Raw genomic sequence first — 16,682 nt, forward strand, 5'->3', positions numbered from 1 at the left:
GTTGATTTTGACTGCTTCCATTGTCCTCATTTGTAAGTCGTTCTGGATGAATGCTAAATGACAATGTAAATCTAAATGTAAATGTACTATGTGTGTGGTGTGTGTGTGTGTGTGTGTGTAATCATTTTATTCAGATAGGACATACTGAATTGATAGTAGTGTGACAGTTAAGACTTGTATATAATTACAAAAAAAAAAACATTTAAATAAATGCTGCTCTCAAACTGTTTTCATCATTGATGAGAAATGTTTCTTGAGCAGACAATTATCATATAAATTATTTCTGAAGAATCATGTGGCTGCTTCTAGTTAATATGGCCAATGTTTTTCTTTCTCCCTGCATTACTAGAACCTCAAGTTCATTAAAACACTACACATCGACATAAACCGCCACTTATCTCGGTCCATCCCAGAATTGTGTTTGCATCCTTCATCTGATGATCTGTTTCCACTGTAGTCCACAGTAAATCTCATTCAGAGTCCTTAGCTCATGGCTCTTCAGTGCAGACAGTAACAAGACCTGTCTGTCTCTCCCGTATCTCGCTTATGCATTAAATAAGCATGTGAACTGATAAGAATTTGAAACTAAGGCAAAATTAATGTGTGATTATGTTTTCTTCTCCTCAGAGAAAATAAAAACATTTAATAAAAAAAAAAAAACTTGTGTACTTGGGCAACATTTTATTTATCCATCATAGGTTTCAGCTGCAAGGGTCAGACAAATGCTTTGAATCAATTAGCCTTTCATCAATGCTCAGTTATAAAGTATACAAAACTTTAGCCGTTTATTTCCTCTGGACATCTTAATCATTATTATACTGGTCAAAGTGCAGTTGTCCACTTCAATTTCTTCAACTGCACACACACACATACACACACACACACACACTATTCAGCAATACCAGCTACATTCATTTAATAGATGCCGTGCATATATCAAGACAGACATCCATGCAACATGTGTGCCGATCTTCTATTAAAAGTGAATATACAGCGCAACCAGTCAAAATGTAATAATGTCAGTCTTTCATTATTTCCTTCAGTCCATCAGGCTCCATTCAGTTTGAGCGTATATTTCAAGCACACAGGGGGAACAGCATGCCCAGATGAGGGGCATGTTAGCTGGGACAGGGCCTGAGGTGACAAAGTAACTTGGAAATTCAGATTCATTTGGCAGTTTTTTGAGCTTTCTGGGCAGATTTAGTCACTTTCCCGCTGCCGCCAATCTTCTTCTCCACACTTTTGATGACACCGACTGCAACAGTCTGTCTCATATCTCTGACAGCAAACCGTCCTGGGAAAACACATAAAAACACATTTATTTAAATATGAAAATTGCTCGATGAAAGGACTAGTACCATTTTCTGTTGTGTTTGTGGGAGCTGACTGAAGACTTGAACCCAACCACAGTGATCTATCAGGATTGTGTCTGACAAAAACAAGATTGTCTTGGTAATGTAGTGTTTGGACCAATCAGACACACCATTTTTCATTTGATTTAACTAATCAATTATTCATTAGACCTACAAATAATCACAGACCCCTCAGCCAATAAACATACTAGGTGTCAGGATGTCTGCGAATGACTCCAGACCCCTGGTTATCAGGGCAACCATGACGCCTCAGCAAGACAAGATCCCCACAACCGGCGCAGCGTCATAGAATGTCTATGAACAGAGTCGCGCCCACTTTTAGGGGAAAACAAACCGCCATACAGTATTGGATCGAGGAAGTGGACTAACCTTACTACATGCCAAAGAGTTGTTGTGTGCACCAATAATGTTTGTAAAACCCCAAATTTGAAATTCATGGCTATCAATATCTTGCTGTAATGGAAATATCATGAATGGTATGATGCTAATCGAAAACTAAGACAGGCAAGTTGTATGGCTGGACAGAAAAGTGCACTCAGTACTCTAAATATAAAGATATAATATATACATTTAAAGAGGTTTACTTTCAAATACGAAGTAAAATCATTCACTGGCTTACTTGCTGACTCGATGAGGTACGAGTAAATGTCCCGGTAAGACACTTCTTGTTACACCAGTTTGACACTGGGAGAATGAATGGACTGGACATATGTGTTTTTAAATGTACTTTTCACGCTCTGTGGCAGGCAGGGTGGACGTAATTACTTGACATGTTTAGTCAGGGATTTCTTAAGTTATTCACGCCTGCCAGCTGTTTACGGACGTTGCTTTTTGCCGCTATTTTGTATAGAAGTCTATGGGAAATCTAGTTTCTTTTCCCCTAAAAAGGGGAGGTGACGAAATTGACCGTTACGTTCCCTGATGTGCTGGTTGTGCGTATAACTTTTGCGACATAAAAGTATGTGGAGAGGATCTCTCTGAAACATACCGTTATAATGTGTATGTTGTTACTGTTCTTCTATATTGTCTTTTTGTCTTGTATACTGTTTTATGCATGCTTGTGACAGAACTACTCATTCGTGTAATTTTACCTTTATGTAATCTTACCATGTTTAGTATCTATGAATTCATCTTCTGATGATCTAAACAAGAGTGTATATTATATGTTGATACCTATTCAACATATTAGTGTTCTAAGAATCCTTACTAGTTTGTATATCAACTTCTGATCCAGTCACATATGCAAATTACCAGGCTTTCACACAAAGGGTTGTATAACTCCCCAGTATTTCCAAACTCCCATTTGGAATTTCAGCCTTTCTCATTGGACAAGCCTATCCTAAGAGGCGTGAACCGTTTTAGACTTTAAAAAGGCCCACACACAGTTCTGCCTCCTCTCTTCGAGCTCTTTCCTTTCTTGTGCTAAGAGTTTGTGAGCGAGAACTCTCCTTGTGCCAGGCCTCGTGCCTTGACATTCCTTCACCAAAGATCTAAGGATCTTAGCCTATGTGTCTTTTAGCTCTTGTCACTTTCCACATGGAAGAAACTCCCAAATCACCATTGGGTCAGGGAACCTTTGGAATTCATCACTCTTTAAAACCTGAAGAACGTGATCGTGACTCCTACACCTCCGAACCTCCGAACCATCAAGACTTTGCATCCAGACGCTCATTCCAGGCCAAGGAAATGCAAGTATCGTACATTTAACTAAACAAAACAGAGGTTTAGTATAAGCTGTAGACCCCGTTATAAACGGCACTGATGGTTTTACTCAGGTGGTTAACTGAATCTTTTCATAGCTTCATTCTCTAGTTTTCCTGATGGTATCATGCATCAAATCTCAATTGCCCTTTCCCCTGTATGAGTGTTTGTTTGTTCGTTTGTTAGACTAGTTTGCGTTAGTGTTTAGTTAATAAAACTCTTGTGCACAAACTACATGAGTTACTGATTCTGCCTTACAAATCAATGACCCTTTACAATTCCGATTTTGCTACATGCTCTAATGCATTAATACTGTATGAAAGTATTTTCTGTGGCCACTGAAATATCCTTTCTTAGAGTTTATATGAAATTATGCTAAATGTTCGCTGGAATTTAATTCTGCTACAGTTACTACTGGCAGCTCATATAAATCATTTTAATTAATCATAATTAATTAATCATAATTAATTTATATACATTTCCCCTCGTGAGCTTAATTTATTACAGTGAACACTACTTTTAATGGAGAGTTTAGGGGAAAAAAATAATAAGCACAAGATGCAATAAAAATGACACGTCGCACTGAAAACAGCAGGTCAAAAGTAATGAGAGACTGTTTAAAGAAACAGGCCTAATAATCAGTTTTACTGGAGAAAAACATGAAATCATGAGCTCATGTTTCAAAAGGATGGTGTGGAGGCTCACATTACTGATGAATCAGACCTTTAACCTGACAATGACTGCAGTGAGTCTCATTAATCATGAGACCGAGTGACCAACAGTGAGCCTGAGACGTCAATTCAAATAAGTATGACAAACCTAACCACAGGATGCTGGGTTGCTTGGTTCTTGTAATTTGAGAAGAACATACATGAATAATCATCTTTTTATAAAGCCTCTAAAACCTTTTTCTAAATAGGGATTATTTCACAGGACATGAAGAAGCTATTTAGCAGAGCCTTGCACAAGGTTTTATTATATTTCATCTTGATTATGCATGGATTTGAAATCAACTATGTTCTGTGATAAAAAAAAAAAAATGTAATTATTTATCTTAATCCCTTTTTAATGGCCTTTTTTTTTGGAGCTTTCTTTTATTAGTTTCATTTCTATGAATATTTTCCACCCCATGAATGTTACCATAAATAAACTGCAAAAGGAAAATAAATATTCATATTGATAGAAATGATAAAAGAAAACAATATAATGAACAAATAAATAGATACAGCAGAAAATAAAATTTAAAAAAGCAATGCCAAAGAACAAAAGGAAAACAAATTAAAAGAAAACATTAAATAAAGCACAGGCAAACAAAATAAAAGAAAGCAAAACTTAAAAGAAAAGAAAAACAAAACACAATGCAAAAGAATGCAAAAATAAAAACTAAAATGAAAATGTGTTCCTGTAGCTCAATTGGTAGAGCACTGTGTCATCAAGCGCAAGGTTGGGGGTTTGATTCCCTGGGAACACATGATAGGTAAAAATTGATAGCCTGAATGCACTGTAAGTCGCTTTGGATAAAAGCGGCTGCTAAACCCATAAATGTAATTTTTAATTGAATTTTTAATTTAAAATAAATTGATTCAGAAGCATTTACTGTAAGTGGACACATACAGTACCTAGTGGAGGGTACTGAGAGAAGCTCTCCACACACATTGGTTTTCCTGGGATCATTTCCACAATAGCAGCGTCTCCAGACTTCAGGCTTTTGGGGTTGTCTTCCAGCTTCTTGCCTGAACGGCGATCAATCTTCTCCTTAAGCTCGGCAAACTTACAGGCAATGTGAGCTGTGTGGCAGTCTATGACAGGAGAGTAACCTGCGCAGATCTGTCCTGGGTGATTCAAAATGATGACCTGATGAAAAGAGAGAGAAAGAATAGAAATCCAGAAAAATATCAAGACAAGATATTAAGAAGATTATCCCACCTGTGCTGTAAACCCTGATGCTTCCTGAGGCGGGTCTGACTTACTGTCCCCACAAACGTTACCTCTTCTAATGTCTTTTACAGACACATTCTTCACATTGAAGCCTACGTTATCTCCTGGCAGGGCTTCAGTCAGAGACTCGTGATGCATCTCCACCGACTTCACCTCTGTAGTGATGTTGGCTGGGGCAAAGGTCACCACCATACTGGGCCGCAGGATACCGGTCTCCACCCTGCCCACCGGCACAGTCCCTATACCTGAGAAGAAAGACATGGCATCTCTGAATAACCATGTTCTGTATACATACTGATGTAGTAGCTTTCTGAACTCAAAATATAACTGCAAGCTGATCCTAAAAATACCATCACCCCATAAAATGTTCATGATTTGAGTGGGTTAATCCCACCTCCGATCTTGTAGACGTCTTGTAGGGGCAGACGTAAGGGTTTGTCAGTGGGGCGTGTTGGAGGCATGATGGTATCGAGAGCTTCCAGTAGAGTCACCCCACTGGCATGCTGCTCCTTCCTGTCCAGCTTCCAGCCTTTAAACCAGGGCATCTGCACAGCACAAATGAGATGATTTTATTAATCAAACCACTAGCATTCTGCCAACAGTTTAACAAACGCACACGCCAAGGAAACTCACATTAGAAGAAGGTTCTAGCATGTTGTCACCATGCCAACCTGAAATTGGGACGAAGGGCACCGAGGCGGGGCTATAACCGATCTTTTTGATGTAGGTGCTCACTTCTTTAACGATCTCATCATAGCGTTTCTCGCTGTAGGACGGCTCCGTGGAGTCCATCTTGTTGACAGCTACAATCAGCTGCTTGACGCCCAGCGTGTAGGCCAGCAGGGCGTGTTCCCTTGTTTGCCCATTTTTAGAGATGCCCGCCTCAAATTCACCCACTCCAGCTGCCACAATTAGAACAGCACAATCTGCCTGGGAGAGAAAGAATGAGAGGCGCATTGTTTAAAGATAAAAGTACTAAAATTCATCTATAGGTACTAGGGATCTTCTCACTTATCAAAATCAACTGCGGGCGGCAGATCCTTTTCCTATTTGGCGCCTAAACTCTGGAATAACCTACCTATCATTATTCGGGAGGCAGACAACCTGGCTTACACATAACATACTAATATGCTTATCCAAATCCGTTAAAAGATTTTTAGGCTGCATTAATTATGTAAACCAGAACCGGGAACACTTCCCATACCATCCGATGTACTTGCTACATCATTAGATGAATGGCATCTACGCTAATATTAGTCTGTTTCTCTCATAATCCCGAGGTCACCGTAGCCACCAGATCCAGTCTGTGTCCAGATCAGAGGGTCACTGCAGTCACCCGGATCCAGTACGTATCCAGACCAGATGGTGGATCAGCACCTAGAAAGGACCTCTACGGCCCTGAAAGACAGCGGAGACCAGGACAACTGAAGCCCCAGATACAGATCCCCTGTAAAGACCTTGTCTCAGAGGACCACCAGGACAAGACCACAGGAAACAGATGATTCTTCTGCACAATCTGACTTTGCTGCAGCCTGGAATTGAACTACTGGTTTCGTCTGGTCAGAGGAGAACTGGTCCCCCAACTGAGCCTGGTTTCTCCCAAGGTTTTTTTCTCCATTCTGTCACCGATGGAGTTTCGGTTCCTTGCAGCTGTCGCCTCTGGCTTGCTTAGTTGGGGTCACTTCATCTACAGTGATATCGTTGACTTGATTGTAAATAAATGCACAGACACTATTTAACTGAACAGAGATGACATCACTGAATTCAATGATGAACTGCCTTTAACTGTCAATCTGCATTATTGACACACTGTTTTGCTAATGAATGTTGTTCAGTTGCTTTGACGCAATGTATTTCGTTTAAAGCGCTATATAAATAAAGGTGACTTGACTCAACTTGACCAAGCATTGATATGCCACCAGTTCTCGTAAATAGTTGTAGCTGAGCTAGTACTGTCTTACCTGAGACGTTCCAGTGATCATGTTCTTGATGAAGTCTCTGTGTCCTGGAGCATCTATTATAGTTATGTAGTACTTGGTGGTCTCAAACTTCCAGAGTGAAATGTCTATGGTAATCCCTCTCTCCCTCTCGGCCTTCAGCTTGTCCAGAACCCAGGCATACTTAAAGGAACCTTTTCCCATCTGCCAAAACAAAAGTATTTGAGCATTCAGGAAAAACATGCCTTCACCGAGGAAAAAATTAAGTTGTGTGGACACACAAAAGCAATCATCTTAAAAGATTATGACAGTACATGTGTTATTTTAGGCAGAAACTAACACCTATTTTGCCTGAATTGTATAGTGGATTGTTCCAGAGGTAGAATTCTCTTAATAATTATAAAGCCAGGGTTTACTCTGCATTTGCGTGCCTAATTTTGTATAGTGCCAAATGCAGTGCTTAAAACACTTGTCAAACCCTGACCTCGGAATTTGGGACGTTTTAGGTTCAAATCATCCAAAAGTTCATTACTTATGATCATAGAAGTTTGCCTAGCTGCACATTTGCCCTCAGAGAACTTGGCACTTGCATAACCAAGAAACTTTTCACAGATGAAGGTTTAAATCCTGTAAGGAATACATTATGCCTCAATATTGTGCCATTGAGATTAATAATTTGCCCCAGCTGACTCTCTTTGTTACAGATAATTAGATATCTATGCATTTAGCAGACACTTTTATCCAAAGTGACCTGGTGCATTCAGGCTAACATTTTTTACCTAACGTGTTCCCTGGGAATCAAACCCACAACCTTTTGAGCTGCTAAGGCTGCCTAACGCAATGCTATACCACTGAGCCACAGGAACATCATAATAAAGCTCTTAACAATTTTCACAGATGGAAGGTTGTGAGTTCATATCCGACAAGGTCCATACATTATCCTTCAACATTTTGACATTGAGAAAATCCCTTACCCCCACCGATTGACCATATAAGTCTCATAACAATCACAATTGGTAGGTTGTAGGTACAAATCCAATACCTTGTTGTTTTGTCCTTAACCAAACACACCTGCCATTTTCTAGCAATCCTGAAGACAAAGGTTATATTTTCTGGTTTGTTTAATTAGGATTGGAGTCAAAATCTGCAGGACAGTGGTTGTCCAGGACCAGAGTTGTCCATCCCTGTTGTAGGTAAAAACCCCTAATGTACCTAATCTTTAGTAAACCTGTAACACAAATCCAACAGGCTTATTTGTGCACACACAATGTTTTACCTACATCTTGCTGCTTGAATAACAAGTTACCCTCAAAGACAGAGGTGAGGTGTCAGACCCACTGGGATTGCACCCATTTACTCAAGTCTCATTCTCTCAGTCTAATGTGCATCAAGACTACAGAAGCACAGGGCCTGTATCTTATCTTTTCCTTTAATCTCCAATGACATTTTCCAAAGAGTAAATGTCTCAATGTAATTACACACCAGTTCTCCCTCTGCTCTGCAGTGCATAAGAGGAGAGGAAGGCATGGTGTGATGCATGATGAGATTCTTATATAATTACCCTACAGAGTAAGTGGGTTGGAGTTACCCATCATTCAGCACAGAGACCACAGTTCTCACAGTGCATAAGGGATTTGGCTATTTAAATGGAAGGTGCAACTGTAGTCCTTTATTACAAGTCTGACTTCAAACTCAGCAATCTGATTCCACTTGAACACCAAAGCTAAATTCCTATGATTTTTTTTTTTAAGATCCTGTTCACCTACCTCAGCAGCCTCTTTTTCAAACTTCTCAATGGTTCTTTTATCAATTCCTCCACATTTATAGATGAGATGGCCAGTGGTGGTGGATTTCCCAGAATCAACATGGCCGATGACCACAATGTTGATGTGGATCTTCTCTTTCCCCATGACGGCACAGGACAGGAAGACAGGATGGGAATGGATGGAGCTTTCTTCTGTCTACGGCCATCGCAGACAAAGAACATTTGAACACATAGACACGACATTCATCCTAAATGTTTAATTATGATATTTACTGATCATAGTTCAGTAAACAGTATTCAGAGCACAGCAGAACTAAGCTATTCAAGATCATTTCTGAACAACATAAAATAGGAGATAAATATTTCAGATAAGTTATACTACATAAATAAATAATACAATGATTATATTATATATTATATACAAAATATATGAAATATTATTTGAAATGTCTGAACATTTGTCACGAACAGTACATAAAAAAGATAACCGTTTGAAATCATTAATCATTCATTCAGTTTGGTAAACATTAGCAGCATAACAAAAGGCTTGCACAATTACAATCTCAAAACATTATTATTAATAATATTATTATTATAAATGTAAATCATTTTTTTCAAAACTATGTTTTTACAAGTTTACATTTCGCTTGCAGTATCTGTAAGATACCTATGATTTTCTTTTTTTTAGTACTACCTGACAAAGTTGCGTAACATATTTGAATATATCAGAAAAGACAAAATTATAATTTACACAAGCAATTCTGTAAAAAAAAAAAAAAAAACACCCCTTGACAAAAGCAAAGGCTGACATTGACCTTGGTTTTTAAGATATATATTGCCTCTCTGAGCAGCTCTTATAGTTTTTAACAAGTCAAGTGAGTCCCTCAATTGAGAGTAAAAAAAAAGCTGGATGTTAAAATCATACCTCAACTGTGGGAAAACTCAAATGTGTAGAATATGCAAAGAAGCCTGGAGGCTTTTTGTCAAATACATTGGGTAGCTTTACTGTACGGGACAAACCAGGAACTCATGCACAACTATCACAAGAGCTTACGAACAGTATTTGACGCAGGAGGAAACAAGACATGCTTTTGAACAGGATGTGTAAATTCTGCTATTAATTGATATACTGTATCAAATAACAAGTAATATAGAATAGTTTCATCAGGACAGTACTAAATAAAAACACAATAGGAAAAGAAGCTGTTGACTGGTATGAGTATAGTTAAAGTCTATCAGCATTAGGATGATTGTGGCCTCTTACCTGCAGCGGACAGGCGGACCCTGTTCTCCCCTCAGCAAACACACACTGTGCTCCTGCACGGTCCAAGTCTGTGTGTGTAATATACTCACCCCACTTTGATACAGCAATGCGGCACTCGGAGCGGGGGGAGGCTGGCGGTGAGGGACTGCAGTGAGACAGCTGCAACAGAAACGAGCCGAGAGGAAGAGTACGAGAGATGGAGGAGGAACACACTGCAATAGAGCAGCATCCAGTGACTCAGCATCTTACCCTCCATTAACTCCTGCTGGCTAAGAATCAACCTGGTTTCCTGTCTGGGTCTGAAATATAACACCAGACTCATAATAATAAAAAGAAAAATTATTAAAAAAATATTTTTTTACTAAGTTATTCCAGAGGTAACTATTTCTATGTATTTGGTACATCTAAAATTACATACATATATTATAGTGGTCTGATCAGTTTTCTGGCCTGATCTTTGAAAAAATAATCAATCAATTATATTTTGACCATCATTCTTCTGCTTATTTCATACAGATATTTTTATTTAATGTTTATTTTGTAGAACATACTGCATTTGCTACTTACACAGGCCAAAATACTTCTTTTAGTAATTGTAATATCTACAAAAAAGTGCTAGTAATGCCTTTGTATGAGCAAGAAAACTTATTACCCAACTAAAGAATCTTAAAATGATCTCATTCTGTGTTAACAATACATTACATAAGGACCTCAAATTGACTCTAGACTTCCTTGGGAAAAAACTCTTAATTTGAAGATCTACAGTACACTGTGAGTGTGTGTACAACGTTAGAATTAGCAGAGGGCCTGAAGAAAAAAAATAAAAAATAAAAAAATAAAATTATGCTCACCAAAGCTATTTTCATTATTTAGATTTTTATATATTCCTTTTATTAGTCATTTATTTCTGTTACGGAAAAAATGAATTTTCAGCAGCCATTACTCCAGTCTTCAGTGTCACATGATTTTTCAGAAAAACATTATCAATGTTGAAAACATTTGTGCTGTGTAACACCTTAATCACCAAATTAAAAATTTTAAATCTCTCTCTGGATCATTTATGTTTAGACCAGGGAAAGATCAAAGGGAGGCTAACATATTAAATATTGTTCAATGGCAGATTAGGAATTAAGAAGTCAAATCAGACCAATATAGTTCATTATCATTTTTTTAATCAGGGACATCCTCCTGATGTGTTTAACATGTTCGGTCAGAAATGTAAAACAAGCATGACTCAGAAACCAAATACCATCACTACTCACGATGCATTTGATCAATGACCATCTCATCGGCTAATACAATCAGGTTATTTCAAACAGTTACGTAATAACATGTCTAGCTCAGCTTATTTGCAGTGTAAGCCCTAATAAATCACACAACAAACTAGTTGATACTCTGGTCCGTCTCGAGAACCGACAAAAATAAAATAAAGCTACCACTTAAAATTCCCACAAATCTTAAAAAAAAGAAAAAAGTTTTTCCAAACTCAGCAGAGGAAAGCTTATTAGTTGATCATACTTTCCCCATCAGTCTAGTCATATCCTACACAGCCACCAGACTTTCCTTTCTCTGTATGTCCACCGTCTGTCTGTGAACAGCACAGGAACGCCTCTCGCAGTGAACCTCTGGACTGCAGATCACACACACGAACATCACATCCCCTGCTCTCCATCTAATTTCACTTCCACATTGGCTCTAGCACGACCAATATTAGCTACACCTTTCTCTGTCAGTTCTTTTCAAATGTCTAATGTCCCAAGTCGTCCTGCTGCATGCTGCGTCTACGTCCTGCGGCGCTTGGCTCCTCCGGGGCTGGAGGGGTTGCTGGAGTTCATCACCTTCTCCACGGCTCGACTCCTCTTCCTCTTTTCCCCGGATGATTCTTTCGACCCGCTGCCCGTCTCACCTGAGCCCCCCCTCTCGGCCCGCTCTTTCTCTTTCTCTTTCTCGCGCCCGCTGCCCGACCTCTCCGACATCTTCACCGAGGAATTGCTGCCTGACGAAGGGAAAAGGGAAATGGGGAAATAAGGGTCGGATATGGGAACACAAAGAACAAAACAGATGAAAAACCAATACAAAAGAAATGAAAAAAACATATGCACCAAAATTATTTATTTCTATCATAATTAAAAAGTGGCAGGTAATTTCTGTGCTAAATGAAGCCCGATATTAGCTTGCAAAATGTGCTGCGATTATGACAAAGCTGCTTGTTTTTACACCTTTTTATCAACAGAAATTGGGAGTATATTACATGAATAATATAATAAGCTCCCAAGATACAAATAAATTAAACTATTAATTTTGTGAATGCATAATCCCCACATTTTAGCCAAATATTAAGACAGCATTGTGGAAAAGAAATCCCAGAGTACACTGCAATGAGCAGTGCAAAGTCCTAGATAGGCAAAGCAAGAGAAATGGTTTTAATTTTCCATTCAGTATTTTAACCTATATTTGTGTACTGTTTATTTGTGTGTTCACGTCATGTTGTAATTAGCGTTAATTACTAGATGGCAACCCAATACATTATTTCTAGTTGCGTGTTTTCATTTGATGTTAAGCAGGTTGTACAAATTTGAGCTTTCAGAAAATTACAAGTTTACAAATTGTTGAAGACATGAATGCTTTTTACAAGTCATAATCTCATAATTACGAAAAATTCCAACATGATGCGAACGCACCTTATGCTTATTATCTTATTGTGTTGTTAGCAAAATGCTAATACAACATTCTACATGAAATAAGTGGAGTGTATTTGTGCTAATTGTATGCAGCTGCCTAGGCAGAGGGTTACAAATGAGTCACTTACAAATAGGGCTAATAAAGGGAGAAAAAAAATTCCGTAAAATTCCAGAAACTTTCTGGAACTTTTCTGAAATCTAATTACTTGAAAATATTTTAATTTTCCACTAGTTCCCAAAATTACTGCCCAATTTCCTGAAATTTACCTGCAACTCTACTTACAAAATTGTGTGTTTTAACCAAAGAAATGCAATATTGTTGCTGTTCCACAAGTGCCACCTGCTGTCAGAGAGTGAATTTGCGTCTCATTGAGCCCGTCTGCTGCTGCTCTTTCCTGCTGATGTTTTAAGCGGTATAGTTTCACAAAGCTAAAGTCCGACCGTTCTGTTTTTGCTTCAAATTTCAAAATCATACAATCTAATTTAGATTAAAAACAGTTCAAGCTTCATCAATGAAACATATTTGTTTGTATTCAGATTAAAATGTAGTGGTTTCCTCTCATTTAAAAAGGAAAGAGCACCTGCAAGATCAAAGTTTATTTATATTAAGAGATTTATTTGATCAGGGGTTTGTTTTAAAAAAATTTACATTTGACATTTACATTTCAAAAAGAAATGCGCATCATTTTGTCCAATCAATATAAAAGGACACCTTTGTCAAAAAATGTATAAAGTTGATACGCTATCTATGTAGGAAACAATCATGGGTCAAACACCAGGGATCTCTGATGGTTTTAAAGCCTATAATTATATTTTTTAGATTTTAATTACCAAATTTTCCTGTCTGCTTTAACGACTAACAATTTTCAAAATAGAGGATAAATCAGTGTGTATTATTTCTTCAACCTAGTTACTGTTAATTTGTGAAAAACTGGTGAATGTGCAAGGGATCTTAAAAGCATACAAAGCTGCAGCTGTTCAACAAGCAAACCCCCTTAACATGCCATGCTTCATACACACAGAGAATAATAACATAAGCTAGGGTGCACAGAACACACAAAAAAAGACAAAAGAGAAAGAAGGACAGCGAGAGAAAGACGGAGAGAAAGACGCACATGGTCAGAGGTCTCTGAAGGTTGTCTACAGAGGCCTCTGGTAATGAGCTGGTCTGTACTGAGCTCAAGCTGGAGCTTTGGAACAGAGCGAAACGTTTTCTTCTGTCCATACCTCGCAAAATCCTGGCCAGCCATACTGGGACCCAGACCTTTGAAAATGAGACACAAATGACCAGTGTGAGCCACGCTGAGCTTCACGCCAACGGGAGAACGATCCAGAACAAAAAAAAAGTGATGCAATGACGCAGGATTTAATAGACGGTGTTCGTCAAAAGGAAAGAGAGAGAGAGAGAGAGAGGGAGGGAAAGGAAAAAGAAGGGGTGAGTAGATGAGATAAATAAAGAGTGGAGGAGAAGAGAACCTTCTTCGTGGGTTGCAGGTGGGTCACTCTCTTCTTTGAACTCCTCTTTTACTTCGTCTTCAGATCCTACTTTACCTGTACGAAGACAATAAGAGCTTTTAAGTAAATCAGTCAAATCAAACGGATCAGCAGTAAATCACAAGACTACAAGGTGCTCACCTTCCTTGACTTCCTGTATGATCTCTTCAGGCAGCACAAAGCTCTTCTCCGAGTTTGGAAACGGGAGTATTTCTGATTCATGCTGCAGGAATAAAAAGAAATGTACTGATTAGATTTGAGAGCTATTGTAGAATCAACTTTATTTATCCCTGCTGGAAACTGCAGCAATAAAAGAAAAAAAAATATTCAATGGTGTGATATCTAGGGCTCATGATGGTGTCCTGATCACCCTAACAGTGTTTAATTTGGGATAATAAAAGTGTTAATATAAATTTGTAAATATTCTAAATATATATATAGTTATCAATAAATTGTCCTAACACATATTGGCCCATCCAGTGTTATTTTAGTATAACTGAAATACTATTATGGATTTTTATTCATACGTTTAATTTGTTTATTTTTTATTTGTTTATGTTTTTAGTTTTCATTCAATTTTAGTTCAAGTTTGAATTATTTTCTTGTGTTTTAGTCATACATACATACATACATACATATACATAGATAAATGCATATATATATATATGTGTGTGTGTGTGTGTGTGTGTTTTTTAAGTTAAACTAAATTAAAATGAGAAATGTTACCTTGCAAACTAGCTGGAAATTAAGTGGTTCCATCACAATATTTGGGTCAGAAAGTCTAAGAACATGAGTGAAAATGCTTTTATTTAGCATTTACCTGATTTTAAAAACTTAAATTTGTATTTTAATTATCTCAATAACAATGAGAGGCTGGACTGAAAAAGTAACATACTGTAAATACAGTCTTAGTATTGAACATATTACTGTCATTTGAACATTATCACAAATTAGCTTACTTATTACTGAGTGGAGAATCTTAAATGTATTAATTATACATCATAACGTTCAAATTGTTTGGAAAACACTAAAACTTAAATAATATCCAGGGTTTAAAATGATGCAATATTTTAATTTTAAATACCACATTTTCAATCTGAACCTTTGGATCCCACATATACTAGATAGCATTAAATTGTTGTGATGTCTAATGCATGCGGTGAATGAATCTCAGAAAATAAACCTCCCAATCGCAAGAAAGCACGAGTTGAGTTGTCTCACCAGCGCCTGCATGTCGTACATGGTGCTCAGGTGATCCCAGATGACTTTAGAGGACACCTGCCTGCCGATGTTCTGACTGAACTTATCACGAATACAGATCATGTGGAAATGACGATTCACTCCTGAAAATATGAGACATATACACAGAGACACGCTCCTTACAGCACAGAAAAAAACAGTGTTGCTGTAACTTAGCCTAGCCGTGATGCTATCATGCTAGTTAGCAGCCGCGCTAATGTTTGCTAAAGTCAACACACATTAACTGCTTTAAGTTACTACATCCATAAACACAATATTAGTTATTAAAATAGACAAATTCAACAATAGTCTACAATAGAAAATCACATTTGTATCACTATATTCAAATGTATTTTAACAAATAGCAACTGGACTCGATAACGCTCGCTAAAGTATCACTAAAAACGCTTAAATTAACTTAAAAATCTTTATCAGTATTTAAAAATCTGATTGGTATGATTAAATAACTGTATTATTACTTGATTTCAGATACTTAAAGGGTAAAAAAATGAGCTCATTGTCTTATTCATGATGTTTCATCGTTGCGCATGTAGAGATCAGGGCCTGTTAATCACGATCAAATCCAAATTAATTCATCTTACCGACGGGTTTATGCCCCAGCATTGCGTGAAAAAGACACACTTCTACTTCTTGACTCCATACGATGGACTCCTCGGCGGTGCAGATGCCGGTTTCTGCTTGTTTGTCGTCGGATGGCAGAGTCTCCGCTTCCCCCATGTTCCTCCAGAGACACACTGCTGCAGTCAGAGTCGGATCACCGCAGGACTCAACTACACGACCAGACACTTAACAGATCATTAGAGATTTACCATCTGGTTTCGTCTGTTTTTAGACAGTCTATGGGTTTCATAAAAAAAAAAAAACAACAACAAATATATATACTTTATATTTATCATATTTTCAAAGTTTACTTTTTTATTTATTTATTAGAATGGCACTCTTTTGCTCACATGTGGGTTTGTTATTAATGTAGTTTTCTGTGCAAATTCGTTTAATAGATGGACCATAAGAAATAGATAATAAATCGGACAATTTGCCCATTTTGTTTAGCAAAATTTAGGCTACCAAAACTCTTGTCAATGTATAATGCTTAATTTCACTTTAAAAATAAATAAATAAATTAAAAAAAAAAACAGTATTAATTATTTTTATATGCACAGAGACTTGTAGATATAATTAATAATTAAATAATATGTAGTTTTAAATGCAATAAATTTGTAGCTTTAATATTAAATTAATAAATGAATATTAATAAATTGTTAGTGAAAT

The 16,682-nt window shown here is 37.5% G+C and overlaps 2 protein-coding genes across 4 annotated transcripts; both read right to left on the reverse strand.

The window, feature by feature from the left end:
* Nucleotides 1–674: 674 nt before the first annotated feature.
* LOC113098299 (elongation factor 1-alpha 2) lies at nucleotides 675–8,888 on the reverse strand. Its single transcript, XM_026263321.1, has 7 exons — nucleotides 8,716–8,888; nucleotides 6,974–7,153; nucleotides 5,646–5,942; nucleotides 5,407–5,557; nucleotides 5,001–5,257; nucleotides 4,694–4,928; nucleotides 675–1,294 (listed from the first exon to the last, which is right to left on the reverse strand). The coding sequence occupies exons 1-7, from the start codon at nucleotides 8,857–8,859 to the stop codon at nucleotides 1,167–1,169; spliced, it is 1,392 nt and encodes a 463-aa protein (XP_026119106.1). The 5' UTR covers nucleotides 8,860–8,888; the 3' UTR covers nucleotides 675–1,166.
* A 2,242-nt stretch (nucleotides 8,889–11,130) lies between these two features.
* Nucleotides 11,131–16,199, reverse strand: LOC113098294 (MRG/MORF4L-binding protein-like). 3 transcript variants are annotated; one of them, XM_026263312.1, is made up of 6 exons: nucleotides 15,995–16,196; nucleotides 15,375–15,496; nucleotides 14,295–14,376; nucleotides 14,136–14,210; nucleotides 13,887–13,923; nucleotides 11,131–11,974 (listed from the first exon to the last, which is right to left on the reverse strand). In XM_026263312.1, the coding sequence occupies exons 1-6, from the start codon at nucleotides 16,128–16,130 to the stop codon at nucleotides 11,881–11,883; spliced, it is 546 nt and encodes a 181-aa protein (XP_026119097.1). In that variant the 5' UTR covers nucleotides 16,131–16,196; the 3' UTR covers nucleotides 11,131–11,880. The 3 variants fall into 3 exon arrangements, with proteins under 3 accessions (XP_026119097.1, XP_026119095.1, XP_026119096.1); XM_026263311.1 differs by having other exon boundaries at nucleotides 11,784–11,974; nucleotides 13,775–13,923; nucleotides 15,995–16,199; XM_026263310.1 differs by lacking the exon at nucleotides 13,887–13,923 and having other exon boundaries at nucleotides 15,995–16,191.
* Between the last annotated feature and the right edge of the window lie 483 nt (nucleotides 16,200–16,682).

Source organism: Carassius auratus, unplaced genomic scaffold, assembly GCF_003368295.1.
Source record: "Carassius auratus strain Wakin unplaced genomic scaffold, ASM336829v1 scaf_tig00216504, whole genome shotgun sequence".
Lineage (NCBI taxonomy): Eukaryota > Metazoa > Chordata > Actinopteri > Cypriniformes > Cyprinidae > Carassius > Carassius auratus.

What these genes read in the sequence shown, in the direction of transcription:
- LOC113098294 (XM_026263310.1), bottom strand. Translation starts at nt 16,130, where the DNA reads ATGGGGGAAGCGGAGACTCTGCCATCCGACGACAAACAAGCAGAAACC. An exon ending in GCTGGGGCATAAACCCGTCG is followed by an intron (nt 15,497 to 15,994) that starts GTAAGATGAATT and finishes TCATATTTTCAG; the next exon opens with GAGTGAATCGTCATTTCCAC. An exon ending in CATACAGGAAGTCAAGGAAG is followed by an intron (nt 14,211 to 14,294) that starts GTGAGCACCTTG and finishes GTCTTCGTACAG; the next exon opens with GTAAAGTAGGATCTGAAGAC.
- LOC113098299 (XM_026263321.1), bottom strand. Translation starts at nt 8,859, where the DNA reads ATGGGGAAAGAGAAGATCCACATCAACATTGTGGTCATCGGCCATGTT. An exon ending in TGCTAGAACCTTCTTCTAAT is followed by an intron (nt 5,558 to 5,645) that starts GTGAGTTTCCTT and finishes TGTGCTGTGCAG; the next exon opens with ATGCCCTGGTTTAAAGGCTG. An exon ending in CTCTCAGTACCCTCCACTAG is followed by an intron (nt 1,295 to 4,693) that starts GTACTGTATGTG and finishes GTGTTTTCCCAG; the next exon opens with GACGGTTTGCTGTCAGAGAT.